The 19,118-nt window shown below is 39.5% G+C and overlaps 1 protein-coding gene across 1 annotated transcript in view; it reads right to left on the bottom strand.

The window, feature by feature from the left end:
* Window positions 1-245: 245 nt before the first annotated feature.
* The window catches only part of MUC2 (mucin 2, oligomeric mucus/gel-forming), a 77,912-nt gene continuing 59,039 nt past the window's right edge, over window positions 246-19,118 (bottom strand). The window contains exons 43-55 of the mRNA XM_078387273.1: window positions 17,460-17,638; window positions 16,135-16,204; window positions 15,473-15,573; window positions 15,229-15,260; window positions 14,250-14,430; window positions 11,916-12,020; window positions 10,190-10,230; window positions 9,567-9,689; window positions 7,947-8,045; window positions 6,920-7,048; window positions 6,272-6,311; window positions 4,813-4,948; window positions 246-2,274 (exon numbers count right to left, since the gene is read on the bottom strand). Coding sequence (XP_078243399.1) covers window positions 2,094-2,274; window positions 4,813-4,948; window positions 6,272-6,311; window positions 6,920-7,048; window positions 7,947-8,045; window positions 9,567-9,689; window positions 10,190-10,230; window positions 11,916-12,020; window positions 14,250-14,430; window positions 15,229-15,260; window positions 15,473-15,573; window positions 16,135-16,204; window positions 17,460-17,638 — 1,417 coding nt within the window. The 3' untranslated portion in view covers window positions 246-2,093. The remainder of the gene's footprint in view (window positions 2,275-4,812; window positions 4,949-6,271; window positions 6,312-6,919; window positions 7,049-7,946; window positions 8,046-9,566; window positions 9,690-10,189; window positions 10,231-11,915; window positions 12,021-14,249; window positions 14,431-15,228; window positions 15,261-15,472; window positions 15,574-16,134; window positions 16,205-17,459; window positions 17,639-19,118) is intronic.

The raw sequence follows: 19,118 nt of genomic DNA, 5'->3' as shown, positions 1-19,118 counted from the left end.
TTTGGAAGAGCCATCCCTCAAGGAGGTACTGTAAGAGGGATGGCTTGTAGACAAAGGGCCTTTTCAGCAGCTGCCCCCAGCCTATGAAACGCCATCCCAATTGAGATTCCTCTGGCACTGACACTGATGACATTTCGGTGCCAGGTCAAAACCTTCCTGTTCTAGAAGGCTTTTAATTGAAATAATATCAACTGTGGGTCCTGATAGCAATTTTTAGAATATATATTTTAATTGTATTTTAATGGTTTTATCTTTTTATTATATTTATTTGTTGTAAGCTGCCCAGAGACCTTTGGGTAGTGTGGGCGGCATATAAGTTAAATAAAATAAAATAAAATACGTACAAGTCCACTGAAAACTAGTATCTGCAGAAATGATAATCACCCTCTGCAAAACTAAAACGGGATTTCTTCCTGAAGTGTTTTATTGTTCAGTGTTCTACAGAAAGCACATAGACTAAACATAAAAGAAGTCCTCTTTTGGTTTTGCAGGGTTTGAATATCATTTCTGTTTTCAGGAATGTTTGCAACACATACACTGAATTTTTCATGTTAGTTTCTATCTTTCTTAAAGCAACACCTCAAAGAAACTTGCAGACACTCCAGAGCCCTTGCGCAGTTGCCATTGAGCCCCGAAGGGTGCAAGAAAGACAAACTGCTCAGACTTTGAAAAGGCTGTTGGGTGTCTTCAGTTCTATGCCCTTCTCTTTTAACTCGCGTAACTACTTCTCTCACCAGTGGGAGAACCTGCTTTTTAATCTTTCTCATCATCGAAAAGCCTTGTGCCACAACGCCTGTCATCTTCTACTGCCCCTTGTTTTAACACCTTAGTTCCATACTTTGTCTTTAGGATATGATGCCCAACCCTCAAGGCACAACTTCCAACACAATGTGCATTGCAAGGTTGATTTCCAGATCACAGAATGATTACATAAGAACTAATGTGCTGCAATGGTTAAAGTGATGGGCCTAGATGTGCAAGATCCAGGTGCAAATCCTGCCTGCATCACAAAACCCATGGGCGAACTTAGTCTGAATCACCTTCTCTCAGCCTGAGTTACTTCACAGACTAATGGTAAGATGCCATGGGGGAAGAGGAATGCTACCTGGGCCATCTTGAGTAACGTTTACCTGTTTGGTACTGATTTGAGGAGCCATGGGTGGTTTTAAATTTGTGTTTTGACTTCTTGTTTCATACCTCACTCCTTACAAGTATCAACCCAGTCCACTACTTATTCCTCAGCACTGGCATTATTCTTCCCACCAGAGAAAATTCAGTAGTCACAGGATGCAAGTCATAATCCAGAAAGATTGGTTGGAGAAAAAAGATGAGCTATTGGGCATATGATTTAAGATGAGACACTAATATCAGGCCATTTGAAACATATGACTGGATGGAGTGGGAAAGTCCGGGGAAAGCTAGAGGTCATCAGGTATAGGTACTAATGAAAGCCATGGGAATTGAGGAGATCACCCATTGAGTGACACTAGGTAGAAAGGACATAGCAGGGAACCTGAAACAACACCACGAGGAGCCCCAATGGAGAGAGAGCAACTCAGTTGCTACTTAAGGAAGTGTATTAAAATTGCAAGATTTTCTTTGAACTCTGAAACATAGTTCTTGCTAATTTTATTGCAAGAGGTTCAATAATATGCAAAGTATTTGTAAACAAAATAGGAGTAGAAGCCTCACTTTTGAATTGTGCCTTTAATTACCGCAAGCAAAAAGTTGATTGAAAATAGTGCAATTCATAAAACATCACATTCTCTTTACATTTGGGAAAAACTTTTTTTCTGAGGTTTTTTTTTTTTTTTACACAAATAAATAAAGTGAGTGCAATGGGAAAACAGACAGAGAAGGCATGGATTGAGAGTAATGTCAAAAATAAAGCAAGATGCAGAATGATTTGTGGACAATGATAAAGCATGTAAAGTCTTTGTACTGTATATCCTTTTAAAAAGAGTGAGAACTTTTCCTTAAGTTCAGGACCTTCTTATCTTCACTTTACTGCTTTAATTGTCCTTCCCTGGTGCTCCGTTCCTCTTCTAAACTCTGGATTATTCCGTGCTACTTCATCCTTAGGTCTCCTGGGATTACTCTGATGGAACCGACTGGTCACACTCAGTGTTGAGACATTCACAGCTTTCCACATAGATGTAGCGATGTTTCTTGCTCTGTCTACCAGGACACAGCAGAGTGACTTCCTTCATGCTGGTCTTTGATTCCCGGCAGCAGCTGCACTTATGTTCCATTGTGTTGGCTTCAACAGAGTATCTGTTTTTATAACAAGAAAATAAACATTGGTACTGTGATTTATGCTGCACACTTAGTGATTATGCACTTGTTAAAGATCAGAGAGCTGATATTAAAATGCTAAGTCTTGTTTTGAAGGATCTTGTTTCTTTAGCTGCTTTGTGAAATACTGAGATTCCATGTGGTCTACAACAGGGAAATTCATCCATTTCATTTCCCACCACCACCACCAAAATTCCAGGAACTTTGATTTTATACATGAATTGGAAGAGGTTGTTGTGTTACACTGCAATCCAGACTCAAAGCTATTCCAGTTGTGGTGCATTTGGAATGGGGAGAAACCCCTTGTATTGCCAACACTGTTCTTATATCAGCAAAACCTCCATCTGCTGGCTGATCCCAAATCTCTGCTTTGCTATCACAGCATCACAGCTGGGTCTATTGGCACAACAGCTGTGACAACTGAGATAAGGTGCCAGAAGAACAAAAAAGGGGGAGTGGAGAAAGGAAGGAACAGGGGTGGAGTTAATTTGTGCCAGATCTAAACCCGTATGACACCAGATTCAGAGCCACAATGCTGAGAAAACGTTAGGCTCTTGTCAGGGTATTTACGTTCTCCCAAGCACCCTTAGGGTACAACTGGAAAGCACAATTACGCTGACTTGGCTCAGTCAAGTTTGTGCTAAACAAGGTGTCTTGGAGGTGTAGTAGGTTGCTTGAGGAGATCCATGCATCTGTATGCAAGGATCAACCACAATTCACTTCAAGTGACCCTCTTCAACATGATCTTGATCAATCTTCTTTCCTTTTAAAAGGAAAAGAATGAAAAACAAAAACAAAAAGCCCCCTCACATCTCTTCCTCCATGCTTTGTAAGCTGCTTAACAATCTTGAAAAGTTAGAGGCTTCTTTTCCACTCACCTGTGGAAGGGAAAGGAGACGAAGCATTTCATTTCATTTTAAGTGTTGCTAAACCAATATAGTGAATCAGTGAGGCTTTGAAAAGACTTTTAAGAAAAAAGCTCTTTCGAAGCACCAGTGATGCCTTAGCAACAACGAAACAGAAATGAAAAACTTCTCCTCCTTTCCCCTCTGCAGGTAAGTGGCCAGGAAGATTCTAATTTTTCAAGATCAGGAAGCAGCTTCAGCAAAGATACAGTCAGGCAGTTGCTATGGTTCAATCTTACTGCTCACAAATGCAGGAGCTGAACTAAGATGGAGTGATCCTACTGCTGCCAAAAAACAAACAAACAAAAACAATAGCCCATGACAAGGAACCAAAAAGATGTGGGTAGGCATCAATCAAAGGCAGGCTGGTTCATGATGGAACATTTGTCATGGGATCACTGGAAAAAGGAGTGAACCAGCTGAACTGAGCACCTTTTACCTTCAAACCATTATATTTTTTTAAAGACTTGATGTCAGTGCTAGTGCACTAAGGCACCTGGGAGACATTGGCAATCAGCCCTTATTCATAAAACCAGCTGGCGGAATCCCATTTGCTTCAGTCTACCAGGTAGGAGTCAGGGAGGAGGAAATTGGCTGCCAGCCCTTATTTGCAGCTTATTAAGAAAGTTTTGCTGTAGCTGTGCCTCTTGCATATCTGCATGACTAAAGTAAAGCAGCCTTAACAAGTTGCAAAGAAGAATGATTGCCAATTTCTTCCTTTTTCTCACTGCTAGCTCTTGTATGGTTGGGATTACAGCTTTCTAATTATACACAACCTTTCTATATAAGTTTGCTTTTATAATTATTAATTGGACATTTGAAGTATAATGCTAGCTCTTGTATGGTGAGCTAAATCAAATTCATCCAGGTAAGCCGAACTTCCCAAATGTGAAATCACAGTGGATCACTTCAAATTTTCCTGTTGTTTAGACACACCCCAATTTTCCCTCTTGAAAGTACTATGGATTTCTCACTCCCTACACACACACACACACACACATACAGAGAGAGAGAGAGAGAGAGAATCCTCTTAATTTTCACCTTCATTTAGAAGGCCTGATAAAAGAGGGATAGACCTTCCTTTAAAGGGGTCCCTGGGAAAGAATTCAACTTAAATGCTTCTGACTTCATTAAAACAATAACAACAACAATCTCTTGTGCTTGGAGATTCTTTCCTTCCTTGCTCTGCAGTTGGTGATTTTCTATTGTTTTTTCCAAGAAAGGTTCAACAACACCTTTCTGAGAGCACAGCACAGGCACATCTTCTGATATGCAAGACTATCAACCCTGTTTCACTACACAAATTCATCAACTCCTCCCTTATTTATATGAATCTAGCCACCAAGCCTATGAGAGGCCTTCTCACATGGATTCTATTTTTAAGGAAACCAATTATTCCACTAGTTCTTTTATCCAAGTGGTTGTGAATGCCCAAGATACTATGTAATTCTGAAGTTGAAATAAACAGGGGTCCTTTCACACACCCCTTTACATTCTTTGAAGCTAGGGTAACATAGTAAAACCAAACAAAGTTGACAGTAGAGGATCCCCCCCCCCCAAAATATTTGAATATCTCAATGAATTTCAGCTTTCTTCAGTTTGGCTCACGTACATTGAAGAAGTTCCACATCTTCCCTCACACTGTGTTATACTGACTGGTTCTTCTGAACGGCAACCATCATAAGTGATGTAATCTGTCGTTTCAGCCGGAGAGCACGCTGGTGGTGTTTCAGGTTCTAAAGCTATGCCTGTAGAACAAGAGAGGTATACTCAATGGGTATACTTTTGGAAACTTCAGAACACTTTTTTGGACTCATGAATACAATGAAGTAGAACACCTAATTACCTATTCTTTCTCTGTTTCACAATATAAGCTTTAAAAATTTCACCATCACCTAATTCTTTCTAGAACAGAGATAATAACATTCTCTTTGTACTGATAACTTCAGGCACAGGGTTTCCCAGCTAAATCTCTGAAGAAAACCAATACCAAAGTTGAATTTATATCAATAGAGATACGTCAAAACAATGAAGTGATGTGATGTCAAACCACCAGCCACCTTGAACTAATTCTTTTGCCTTCATGAAAGTAATATCAATAACTGTATCTATGCCCACAGCCAACTCTTAATCCTTATGTCCCAACTAACTCATCTTTTTCTTCAGCTTTTGGCTTTACAGAAATCTCTTTTTCTGTGAAATAAGAGGTACTGAAAGTATGATATAGTGTCTTCTCTTGTTTTCATCTTGCAAGTGAGAAAACAAGAACTTTTCAAGCATGTTCTTGGAGAAACAGGATCTGGAAATCTTTCCCACTTCTCCTGCATTTCCAAATTGTGTTTTAAATAAGTACCCATAACAAGCATCATGGAGAATGAGGCAATTAATAGGTCAGTAACAGATTCTTAAAATATCTCTTTCTGACATCTTAGAAAAGCCAGTGCATGAAGTCTACCTTTTTAAATTGGAAAGCTCTAAATGTTATGTAAGGTAAAGGTTCTCTTTGACATTTAGTCCAGTTGTGTCTGACTCTAGGGTGCAGTGCTCATCCCCGTTTCCAAGCCATAGAGCCAGCATTTGTCCATAGACAGTTTTCGTGGTCACGTGGCCAGTGCGACTAGACATGGAATGCCGTTACCTTCCCACTGTGGTAGTACCTATTTATCTACTCGGATTTACATGCTTTCAAACTGCTAGGTTGGCAGGAGCTGGGGCAAGCGATGGGAGCTTGCTCCATTGTGTGGATTTGATCTTACAACGGCTGGTCTTCTGACCTTGCAGCACAGAGGCTTCTGCAGTTTAACCTGCAGCAGCAGCATGTCCCCTGCCATACCCCCAAATGTTATGTGACTTATCCTAAAATAGTACTTTGGGATTACAGTTCTCTAATTACACACAACCTTTCTATATAAATTTGCTTTTATAATTATTAATTGTACATTTGAAGTATAATGTTTCATTGATCAGGAGAGCATAACTGAGCGTAGATGTGCATGCACCTGCCAAAAAAGGAGAAAGAGAAAGAGAGCATAGACATAAGCATGGACTTACGATAGTTTCATAATACTTACATGTTTTACAGCAGCCACTAGGTAAAACTCTAATGGTGCCCTAAAAAAGAAGAATTCATTACTGAATTTTATATCTGCCTAGAACAAGAAAATAATAGCTAGTGCTGACATTGTAATTGGTAAAATCATGGGTCAAGAACAAGGAGAGAAAAGGACCTGGGTTTAAAATTCTAGTAAGTACTCAGTAGGAAGTGTACATATAAAAATCTTCCAAAGGTAGAGTTTTATGCATGCAATTGAGATGTACCAAGTGTTTTACTTTCAGCACAAAACAATTTGGTGTAGTCAGTTGCTGGCTTTTAAAGCTAGCCACTGCCTCTATATTAGGGGTGGAGAACATTTCTTCTTCCAGATGGTTTGTCCTAATGTACTCTTTAGCTCTATTCAGCATTGCCAATGATAAGGGATGGCATAAGTTGTAGACCAAACCATCTAGAGGACCAAAGGTTCACCAACCCCAGTCTATGTGACTGTGAAGTGATCCTTCATGCAAATAATGCTGTATTTTTCCCTATCTTTTGGGATCCATCACTTTTAAATGATAGGCATTCTCTGCTACGGAAAATCCAGCTTCATCTCCAAGTTCATATCTAAATCAAATGAAATAATTTTCAGAAAATTGATTATGCATATTAAAGATTCACTCACAGGTTGACATCTTTTCTCATTAAATGGTGGGCAGCTGATCAGAGAGGAAGAGGAGATGAGCTGCTTATTGATTCTCACACAGCTGTAAACAGTGCAGTTGTCATGTGGATCATTCTGTTGTTCACCAGGCTGTACAACAAAGAAGACAAATTCAGTACTGGCTCAGAGCTTAGAGAAGGGGAAGAAGTGAGTTTGTCCAAAGGGAAGAAGTTTCATTTTTGTTTTCAGTTTTAGAGCCACATTCATTTTGGTTCACATTTGTTTTACTTGCACTTGTTTCATTTCATCAGATCTCTATTCTACCTCATTTTGAACTGTTCCATTGAATTTACCATTTCTGTGGCTGTTTCTAAGTGGGATGGAATCTGCAAGCTTTTTACTTGCCTCTTTGAAGAATCAACCTGTCAAATTTCAGAGAAATTGACAAATGGTCTCCACTGTAGGTACAGTAAAGAAAGGGGTGATGTCCCATTTCAACCTCCAACCAGGGTTTGGAGAAGTTAGATTGCCATTGCCAGAATCACAAGCTAGTATAGTTAAGTGGACATGCCAACTTAATTGTGATTCCGAGAACTATAATCCAAAAAAATAACTTTTCCAACTTTGGATCCTTCACTTCAGTGCTGATCCGCCTTCTCTTGTATGGCATGCAGCTTCTCTGTCTTCTATCCAGATGGCATAAACTTTTCATGTGTTTTACTAAGTGTTCATCATGATTGGAAAATGAAGATAAATGTGAATATCAGCATGCCCTCAACAATAGAAGCAATTGTAATACTTGTAATCCTAATACTAGGGAAGAGTGTAATTTAGTTCATTTTTTCATGTGCTTCTAAAACAAAGGCACACTCCTTAGCATATATTTCACATGGGGACCTGGGAATCATGAGCTTAAAGAGTCAAGGACATGGGCAAGGCTGAATTTTAAATATACATGTAGAAACACCTAGACTACCATTTTTCTTCACACTGATTTTTTCAGCAGCAAATCTTTGCAGTGTCAAAAGAATCAATAAAGCACACTTACTTTCAATAGAAGAATTGTGTTATCTGTTGTTCGTGCAATGCAGCTTGTCTGCACACAGCTCCCACAGCATTCATCACCATATGCTATAAGAGAATAGCCCTAAGAACAAGGAGAGACAATCAGAGCTGGCGCAAGACATTCTGTTGCTGGACCAAATTAGTAATCAGCATCCAAGTCAATGTGCAAATAATAACAAAGTAGAAAATTAAAAATGACTTTTCCTTTCGTGATGCCCAACAATTTGCAGCCTGAGGTCACCTTACTGTTCCTAATTATGTTAAACAAGCAGAACCTGCAACAAAATGTTGCAGCATGGAGTACTTCTGTTCAGCTTCCCACCAGCCAGATATACTGTATTCTAGGGTATTGTGTTCCATTCCCCCAATCAGTCAGTCAGCACTCTGTGTCCACCAAATACATTTGGTTGTCCTCAGTGAGCTCTTTTTCATTTTCTCCACCCATCTTAGTTCTCTCCCTGCCTTGGTTATTTACTGTAATACCTCTACAGTTTTTGGTGTTTCCCCAAACAGGGCTCAACCCAAATGTGGTTCTGTTCTTTCAGGACTGAAACAGGTCAGCATTCTCCACTGCAGTAAAAGCTGCATTGTAGACTTCAGAACGAACCATGAGCCACACCACTGCTCCCCGCCTCTCAGCATCTCTGTCTGAGGGAGACTCTGCCTAATGACAGGACAGTCATGTCATCAAACCTGCTGGTATCTTCCTTGTGTGGATGGTGGTTTCTGCTTACAGAAGGAATGAGTTTCTTTCCAGCCTGCCATGCCTGGATCACTGCATACCATATACAATGCACTGCATTAAGCTTGCTTATTTATTTTTCCTTCCAAATACTTTTTTATATATATACACATTCTATAAGTGCATAGCTAGAGCTGGGGGATGGCGAGCTATCCAAGATCTCTCATCAATTTAATGGCTCATGGAAGCATTCAATCAGAGAATCCTGGATCTTGGCTCATATCCCAGAATCCTCCCACAGCCTAGTCAATGGCACAAATGCTCCAATGCCTGCACCTAATCAGAGGTATATTGCTGTAGTCAGTCACATTTGAATGATTTTATTAATGGAAACCAGAAAGTATCATTGACTGAAGGCAAGCTCTAAAGATGCAACACTTACCTTCAGTAAGAAGAGAGGTACAATGAAAATAAGAATACCTGGACCCCGATTTAACACTTAAGATGTTTCATAAATACTGGCTGAAAAAGGCCGAACCACACAGCATTTTGCATGTTGAAGCCAACTTAGATTGCTGGAGAGTTTTGTAGGAAAGTTTGACCTTCTAGGTTAGTTCTGTGTGTGATTTTGGCATGCATTTAGATCACTTGTCGGCCTCCTATTTTCCAGTTCTGTCTGTCTCTTCTAAGCTATTTGAAGAGTGTGTATTTCATGTCCAGGATGTGTACCCAGAGTCACAAGATTCCATGAACACACCATTAAATATGGTAAGGCATAAGAACTTCAACATGTATCTGCAAAGCAGTTAGACACCTCAGGCCAGAGTATATGTGATCAGGCGCACATCAGCTAAGAACGCTGTTCTTCCACAAACATTTATAACTGCTGTTTAATTTGATTTTCAAGTGACTAATGCTTACTTGTTCACATGTCACATTGCATGGGACTGGGCCACAACGGATGGCATTCAGAAGAGTACTGGGGTCTTTCTCATGTGTGCACGTACACAGCTGGCACTTGCCTCCTAGGACATCTGAACCAGGCTGAAAGAGAGGAGCAAGAGACAATACTGCCGTGAATGAACAATGTAAAACAGACCTGATGGTAAACATTTAGTACAAAATTGCTGCAAAATATAGTAATATCTGAATGGCTACTAGTAGACTCTTAAGTGCAATTCCATTTCATTTTCAGCTTTTGCTGGTTTCCTGTTTCTCTAAATAACTGCCTTTGCTCCAGTCCTCCTATCTATGTTTACTAAGAAATGAGCTCTCAAAATGTTCAAGCGGTCTTGCTTCCTATGTTTTTGAGGGCATTCAACTCAATGGGGTTTACTTCTGAGTAGATAATCTAGTTCTGTGTTTTTAGCTGCTATAGGGCAGTGATGTTTCCTGCAAAATTTAATAAACATGGAGGCGCTTTGAGGCTCTAAAACACATAAAACTGGCCATTAACTCTACAAAATCTGTCTTGGAAAAAAGAGTAGGAACGAAATACTTTTCATACCACAGAGTCACCCTCAGGAATAAAGGGAAAACCTTACCTTGTATTCATTACCATTGTGCACACAAACTCCCTTGGGTTCTACAAAGAGAGAAGGCAACTTTTTTAAGGATCTGAACTAAAAACAACAGCAGTTAGATGTTTAGAAATCATAACCTGTAACATAGCCCCATAATCTATTTTCCTATAGCAGGATACTATTAAATCAATAACTAATCTCATTAAGAGCTTGGAAATAGTTTGGTGATTAGAAACGTTGCTGTGACTGCAAACACTCACTTTATTTTGCATGTTGTTGCATCATTTGTTGTTGAATTTGTTTTTGGCTTTCAATTACAATGCAAGCTACCTCAAATATGGTGACTGAGAGGTGAATTATAATCAGTTTCCATGAAATAGGAATCTCTCTAAACGCAAATGCATTTAGTTACTGTACCACAGGCCTAATGTGTAGCAATACTGCCATAAAAATGCTTCATTGCCAGCCAATATAATCTCCTTCACACCAAACCAAATACAGTGTCTCTATTGGGATGGAAAGATATAAATTGCCACAAATGAATACAGTACTCTCTTAAAACACAGTAATATATGCCCTAAATTTCTAAGTACTGGTCAAGCTCAGCTAAGAAAAATGAAAACAGTAGAGGGCAGGAACAATCTGAAAACATGACATAAATGTCCCAGATGATAATTTGTCAACTCTCCAGGAGATAATTCTTTTTTGAAAGTAACAGTAATAAATGTAGTGGTGGTTGTTTACAAGAAGAAATAGCCATATGAGGAAAAAAGTTCCATATTTACATGCACTAATATGTTAAAAGATTTTCTATATCCCAAACACTAAATAAATATATTGTCCATACTGCACAATTCTTGCAATTTATTCATAGGGTCATGTGAGATGTTATAGAAAATGAATATCTCCTTTAGTCAATCTGCTTTGCCTTTCATTACTAGATTTCCCTTGAGATACTTGCCTTAGTAACCAGACTTGCAAAGTAAGCCAATATTTTCCCTCCAATGACTAATCATAAAACAAAGCACAATTAAATGCAAGGTATGTAGTTGAGAAAAATGGTAAATGTCTTCTGACCACTAGAGGAAACAACTTTTCTTTAAAAAGAAAGAAGTATGTCCTCTAGTTTAACCCTGGAATAAACTTATATGGCTATGATTGACCTTTAATTGATCCTTGATGCATTCCCTTCCTTTAAAAAACTTTCTCAGATCTAATCAACCAACTCTTGGCTTTTGAAAAAAAGTGTGTGTGGGGGGAGAAAGTAATTCTAATTCTTTAAGTCTTAAAAAGATTCTTTAGTAACAGATTAGCACCATTAGCTTCTCACAGTGGCAAGCAGTCTAATGCCTATGCTCATTAGTGGTACTGTCTGTTAAATTTCACTGCTGAAGAGTAAATTTACAGAAATCTAAGCATTGTGGCCTGGAAATAAATGCTACCCACAACAGATAAGCTTAAGATTGCAGCCAGAATCCTACTTAGGGAATTCAGAGTAGAAGACAACTGTGTAAGCATTCAATCCCTCTGACAGACTCTCCCCTGTCCATCTAATATTGTGCAGGTTGTGAGATTGGTTGCACAACCAGTCACTTGGGCAGTTGTACAATGAGGAGCCAGCAGAAAACGTATGCACAATAGCCCTTACACACACATTTTCCCCCAAATAGAATTCTAACTGCAGTGTTAAGTTAAATCTTACCAGGCATCACACAGATTCTTACAAAATCAATCATAATAAACTTACTGCATCGATAAATAGGACAACAACGGCCTTCGGGAGTCTCAGCAACAGGCTCATACCCTGGTTCACAATTAGGAGGCTTGGCTGTGCAGTCGCTGGTATTGCATACTGTGGATCAGAAAGGAAAAATGAGGTGATACTAGAAAAGTCCTCTAATTGTTTTCACCCTACACTATTGTACAATAAAACAAGTATTTGTTTTGCAAATAATAAAATTTTGGAATCTTACTCATTTTCAGGAAAATTATGATTAGAAATAGAGATGGGGATGAATATAAAAACAGAATGGTTTTTCTGGCAAATTTTTCTGATTCATTAAATATCCATCGATCCGTATTTTGGGGTTCCAGAGACCCCCATGAATACGAAGGGATGAATATTTACCCATCTTTATTCGTCCTTCGTATTAAAACAAAAAAACAAAAACAAAACATTCTGCCTACTGGCTGCCGATCAGCTAATCAGTGGCAGAAAGGCAGCCACCTCCACACACAATCACCCAATACCACAGCCTACCCCATCCCCTTCCTTTCCCTACCCTAGGCCCCACGCCAACCCAACGCACCCCAACTGACACCCTCTTACCTTAATCACTGCTGCTGAGGTCTTCTGGCCTCACAGCCATGCATGTAAAAATGGAGACTGGCTGCCCTTTGCAAAGATGGCGGCTGCAGCTTCATTTAGGGTAGAGAAGCTGCAGCTGCCATCTTTGCAAAGGGCAGCATAGATTCCCTTAACCTGCCTTAAGGGAATCCAGGTTGCCCTTTGCAAAAATGGCAGCTGCAGCTTCCCTACCCTAAATGAAGCTGCAGCTGCCATCTTTGCAAAGGGCAACCAGCCTCTTTTTTTATACACCATGGCTGTGGAGGCCTGATGGAGACCTTGGCAGCAGCTGTTAAGGTAAGGGGGTGTCGATGGGAGTGGGGTGGGGGCTAAGGTAGGGAAATGAAGGGGTTGTGGGAATAGGCTGTTGGAGTGGCTGAATGGGGTGGGTGACTGCTTATCGGCTGCTGATCAGCTGATCAGCGGCCGTTAGGCAGAATGGGCTTCTGTGCCATGTGGTAAACTCTTCTGGGGGGACCCAATTTGTGGGTGAATAACTCGGATGTCCGATATCCAATCTTCACCAAAGTTGACAGACATATTGGGGAAAGACATAGGAAGCTACATTGTCATTCTGGATTCTCTAAGCACCTGGGAGGAGCTTTCCTGGTGGGGTTCTCTTTGTGACTATATAACTCAGGGATCCATGATCCAATGTTCACCAAGCTTTCCAGGATTGTAGACAAGTGTCTGAGGAACCTTCCCTGCAACTTTGGTGTCTCTGGGTGATTGGGGGCCAGTGTTATAGCCAAATAAAATGCAGCTGAATTGACAGATTGATCAGTTGATTTGTCAAAGAATATTTGTATATTCGTATTTGTTGATCTGTTAACCTTGATGAATAATGGACCAAAACGAATGCCCATTTGTTTTGTCCCAATCTCTAATTAGAAGTCTTTGGACTAAACCCCATGAGATGCTGGTGTGCATCATGCAACTTTCTCCCCTTCCCTTCAGCCACAGAAACATGCTAAGAAACAGCTCTGGAGAATTTCCCAGCCTTTGGGGTTTTAGGATGCTTTCAAGGGTTTGCAATGGGAAGATATGATTCCTTCTCCACTTACATGAGATTCTAAAACTTTGTAAGCAGGCACTCAGACAGAGCTCTATATCAAGTTCTTAATTTGTTGGGATATTCTCATTGGCTGGTTTTTGTTTTTCATTTTCAACTGAGTCAGACCAAAAATCCATTTAACCTATCTATCTGGACTGACATGGGCTTTTTATATAGTAACAGGGCTGATGTTGCAAACTTGTGGTGCTAGATGACTATCTTATGGCCATCACATATTAATTCACCAAGACCTATGGGGTCATGAAGAGTCGGACACGACTTAAAAACTAAACAACAGCAACAAATCAGGCACACTAGAGGGACTTGCATATAGTTTTGTAGAACTGGTGATTGTGAGGTCATATGACAGCCATCTCCAAATACTTGAAGGGATGTTGCATAGAAGTTGGGGCAAACTTGTTTTCTGTGGCCTGAATTAATGGATCCAAAAAACAATAGAGGAGATTTTTACTATCTGGAAGATTTCCTAAATGGAAAGTTGTTTGATATTAGAGGTTGCCTAGCTCTCACGGATGCTTTAGCTGTGGATTTCCTGCTTCCAAAGCAGGTCAGGCACAATTATTCATTTGGTCTTTCTACCTCTACAGTTCCGTGTCTCAGACATAGGGTTGCTCCCACGCAGACATTTCATCCACAACAGGCTACCAAAGTGGACTTACCACATACAGTTTTAGAACAGCATTTGTCATCAGGATTGACTTCTGTGATCTCATAGTATCCTTCTCCTTCACACTGTCCTTCGTCGGAGATTGCTGGACACGGGTGGGGTTCACAGATGATGCCACTGCCTCCTTCCAGGCAAATACAGTCTTGGCAATCAAACTGAAATCTCTCCCCAAACTATGATTGAACAGAAGTACATACATAAGGATATGTATATACCCAGAGAGCATTAAGCATTATAAAATATATTACTGTACAAATGTGTTGAATGGATGCTGAAATTGTTGCTAGGATCTCAGAAGATAGCAGAAGGACCCAATATATTTACTGAATGTAATCTTTGGCCAGAAGGATTTCAGGGACATGCAGAAAAGGGAAGAGATGAAAACTATTTTGTAAGGTTCTGGGGCTTTCTGTAGGTAGAGAGACAGTAGAATAGTGGCCTCACTTTAGATACAATTGCAGCTACAGTCTCTTCCCCAGCATCTTGTGCTAGTGAGATGTCATCTCAGAGATGACACATCTGCTCTTGGTGGGCACCCTTTGCTTTTTCCCCCTCAATAAGCTCATGGCAACATCATTGCCACCTCAACCAGCAGGTTAAAAAAACCCAAAACTGACTCCACCACTCAAAAACAAATGCACTGATATTAGCACCTATGTCTTTTAGAAATTTGTTACCAATGCCTGCCAGTTATAGATTTTAAATTTTTGTTTCAAAAAAATCCTGTTCCTTCCCTTCACCAATGAAAAGCTGAGAATGTACAGTTAAAGGGCAGGCAATTGTTGTTGAGCCCTAGCAACTCTAAAATCCCTCTATTGACATGGGTTCTATGATGAGAATGTATTTGAATGTTTGAAAATTTAATGTAAAATGAACTTCTGGGGAGTTTGTCCTTGTGTTGCCCGAAGAAAAACAAACGTTTGGAAGAATTATTAGAAATCATTACAAACTGAAATAAAGGTGCCCCTTACCTTCCTTGGTATATTATCTGGCCCAAGACATCCTGTGAGTAGAGAGAGAAAAATAACTATTATTGGAGCTGTTACTTCCTATAGCCCAGTAGGAGGCAACTGTGGCCATCCAGATATTTTTGGACTACAGATCAAATTTATTTTAGTTCTTCCTTTGACCACCTTACCCAGGTAAGTAAGCACAGAATTGCATTTACAACATGAATGTGTTTGAGAAAATAGAAGAATTTGAACCAAAACATACCACAATGTTTCACACAGACATCTGAACCAGCATCATAAAGCTTTGTCCCCTCAGGGCAGAAACAGCCTTCTCTTCTTTGCGTTTGGTTGAGTGGTATCAAGCTACAAAATATGAATAGTTCAGAAAATCAGGTTTATTCACACATAATGTGACAAAAATTGTACCATGAATCAACAAGTTCAAAAAAGGAATATATGAATATGCACAGATATACACATCAGAGCTACCCAACAATTCAGACCCTAGCTTCACTCCTAACTTCTGAAGCACTAATGGAGAGGATAATAGTTTTGACTCTGGTGATAGCCGTGCGTATTCTAACAGTATTGTTCTGCATTGTGGAGGTCTTGGAGCTGCACATATTTATTTGTGGTTAGTGCTGTAATGAGCATATATTGACTGAAGACCATTTAAGAATGTGAGCAATGACATGTTGAAACAGAGAAGGAATTCTCTCACATAGCAGGTACAGTACACAATTTGAAAAGTTTTATGACAGCATTTTTGATGAGCTGAGACATTTTTCATGAAGGACAAGAACATTTCAGAATATTCAATACCCCTAGACATAACATAACACTAAGCAAAAGTTCTAAAGACCTCATTCATATCAGTTCATGAAGATAAGTGGTAGTGAGATAGGATTATCAGAAAATAATTACCCAGATTTGCATGTTTCTTCTTGAACAGGACCACATCCTTTGTAAACTTTATTTGGTGGGCATTCAACAGCTGCAATTAAAAAAGGACAGAGAGAATAGATCAGGTAAAAGATTCTCCCAGATTGGTGATATTATCCCTGACGTTTCTCAACAAAAGGTGGCAGCAAGTCACATACATACATTTTAACTGTTAACAGATTTTGGCCTAGAAAAAGAATATCAGTCTAACTCTCTTTAAACAGGAACCACACAAGGAAAACAAGCAGCTGGTGATTGAGGAAGAGGAGAAAGGGTACAAGAAAGAGGATTGAGAAGAATAGGATAAACTGACCCACTTATACTTTTTAGCCCTCCCTGTACCTTCTTTCTCTTTTTGTTCAGTGAGGGCACCTGATGGGTGCTCTCTATCTCTGGCCACATTCAGTAGCCTCCTCTCTTCAACTGGCTGCCTGCAAGTGGGTAAAGGATCATTGTCCATCCTGGGAAAAGCCTATCATGTGTGATCAGAAACCAGATTTCGGTTGAATATCAGAAAAAACTTCCTAACTGTTAGAGCAGTAAGACAGTAGAACCAACTACCTCAAGAGGTGGTTGCATTCAAGAGAAATTTAGACAACCACCTAGCAGATAACCTTTGATTTATATTCCTGCATTGAACAGGGGGGTTGGATCTGATGGCCTTACAACTTCACTATTCTGTGATTCTATGATCAAGGAATGGCAATAGCAAGAAGAGAGAGGAGGGGAATAGTTTCTAATGGTCTGTCTCCTCTCTTCCCATCAATCCCCTTGCACTCATCTCACAATCTTCCTAACCTCCAAATCTATATGCAAAATTCATCACATCTGTAATATATACCTATATAATATATTATTATATTATATTATATATTATATTATAATATAACATAATAATATAACATAATATAATACTTCACCCTGACAGTACTTTTTTCTCATTTGATAACAATAAAAATGTTTAAATTGGAGAAAAAACACAGCATTTTTGAAGAAATCTGTTAATACTACCTATATCAACAGGGCTTATAGAGCCATTTCAGCAAGGCTTCATATTTCTCTGTCACTACAGGATTCAATGACTCAAATAGCAGAACAAGAATATTTTGGTATAATTTACATGAAAGTGTTTGGATTTAGTCATACAAATATCTGGTGGTGACACAACTTAAGTGATATCCACAAGTGGCATGGATTTTAAGTTAAGGCACCCAGTGGTGAGTGTGGGTAAATCTTTTGTGAAGACCTGCCCATAAGCCAACCATAATTCTAACATTTGGATATTACTTTTCAAAGCATGCACTTACGACATGTGCCATTTGTATGGCTTCTCCAATCAATGCAGACCCCTTGGTCTGCACAGATCGCTGCATAGACTTGAAGACTTATGCACTCCATGTTCCTCCCCTGAACAAAGCAGCCATCGAACAAGCAGGCTGCGTAGTAGCTCTCAGGATCAACAGCAGCATGACATTTCTGGAATACACTAGATGAAGAAGAAATACGATAAATACAAGGTACTCAGTGATCTGTAGTTTTTACATCAAATAGATCATTAGGTCAGAAGTTACTGGCTTTCCAACCCTGTGCACCACACTGAAGCCGACTTACTCCACCTCTGCAGCCCATAAAAAGAATATCAACCATCTTTTGTTTTACACCTGGCTGGTCTGGTTACTGCCAAAATTCTGTCAAATTTGCCACCTGTATTTCTTTCAAAATTCAGTAATTATTGCAGTAGTGCTGTGTAGCGTAGGAGAGAGTACTAAGAAGCCCTTCTATATTATAAGCACATCGGCATGCCATGAAGTTCCTGTGTCTTCCTGAAGTGAAAAGGAAGAATCAGCCGAAAGTTTCATCAAATTTGGCAACACAGATAGTGACAGTGGCTATCACATCAGCTTCCAGTATTGTGGTGGCAGGGCGTGTGGAGGGCTGCATGATAGGGCTGTGGGAGCTACACATAGATAATGAGAAATGCATTATCCATCCTGAGTCTAAATATGTGATTGTTCATTTTCACAATTTTCCAGGAAGGACCGTTATCTTCAAAATGATGGTAGATTATCATATGGCAGAATGGTAAATCTTTTTGTTCACATATGGGACTGAAGCTATTTTGACATTCTAGCCAGTATTGCTTTCTGTATCCCAAACTGTAGATACAGTATATAGGAAGTAAATTTGGGGCTGCGAGCCAGCACAAATGAGCATTCGGCAAGATCTTTGGGCTGCTTGTTCAATGCTCACCCAGATTTATATGCCCCTGTCCTCCATGTATTTCATGATCTCTTCCAGACTAAAAAGTAAGTTTTTTCTACACAACATCAGGTTTTGTTTTTACTATGTATAGATATTATATTTTAACTCTAGAGCAAAGGGAAAGATACATGTTGTGCAGTAATTTAGAATTACAAATTTGGAAGCCTCTTAATCCATTCTGATACAGACTTTTTCTAGTGTGTCAATCCAGCACATCTATGTGGATTGAGACGATCAAGAATTCAGCTCCATATTTGTCTCTCCAAGCAACCTCTCCCATCTGTTCATCCAGGTCATAATTACGTAATCTATCTTTTGGCCTCTCAAATGCCCACCATGGGAACAAGCATACAAAAGTTTACTTCATTCTTGGGTAGCCATAGACCAGGTTAATTTATACAACAGTAAGAACAGAATAACAAAATACAATAATTTAGGCATGTACAAAATGCAGCCAGTTAAAATGATAATGTCTTGTAACAAGCCCTCTCAACAGAAAAAAAGGAATGTTCTGAAGTCCCAGAAAGTCCATGAATCTGTTTTCAAAGATGAAAGAGATCATACAGCATACAAAACATTGTATTCGCTAAGGCTTTCACGGCTGGGATCTAATGGTTGTTGTGGGTTTTTCGTGCTCTTTGGCCATGTTCTGAAGGTTGTTCTTCCTAACGTTTCACCAGTCTCTGTGGCCAGCATCTTCAGAC

This window comes from Pogona vitticeps, chromosome 1 (assembly GCF_051106095.1).
Source record: "Pogona vitticeps strain Pit_001003342236 chromosome 1, PviZW2.1, whole genome shotgun sequence".
NCBI classification, from domain to species: Eukaryota; Metazoa; Chordata; class Lepidosauria; order Squamata; family Agamidae; genus Pogona; species Pogona vitticeps.
The sequence above is the reverse complement of the archived record's forward strand: the minus strand, read 5'-3'. Positions and strand labels throughout refer to the sequence as shown.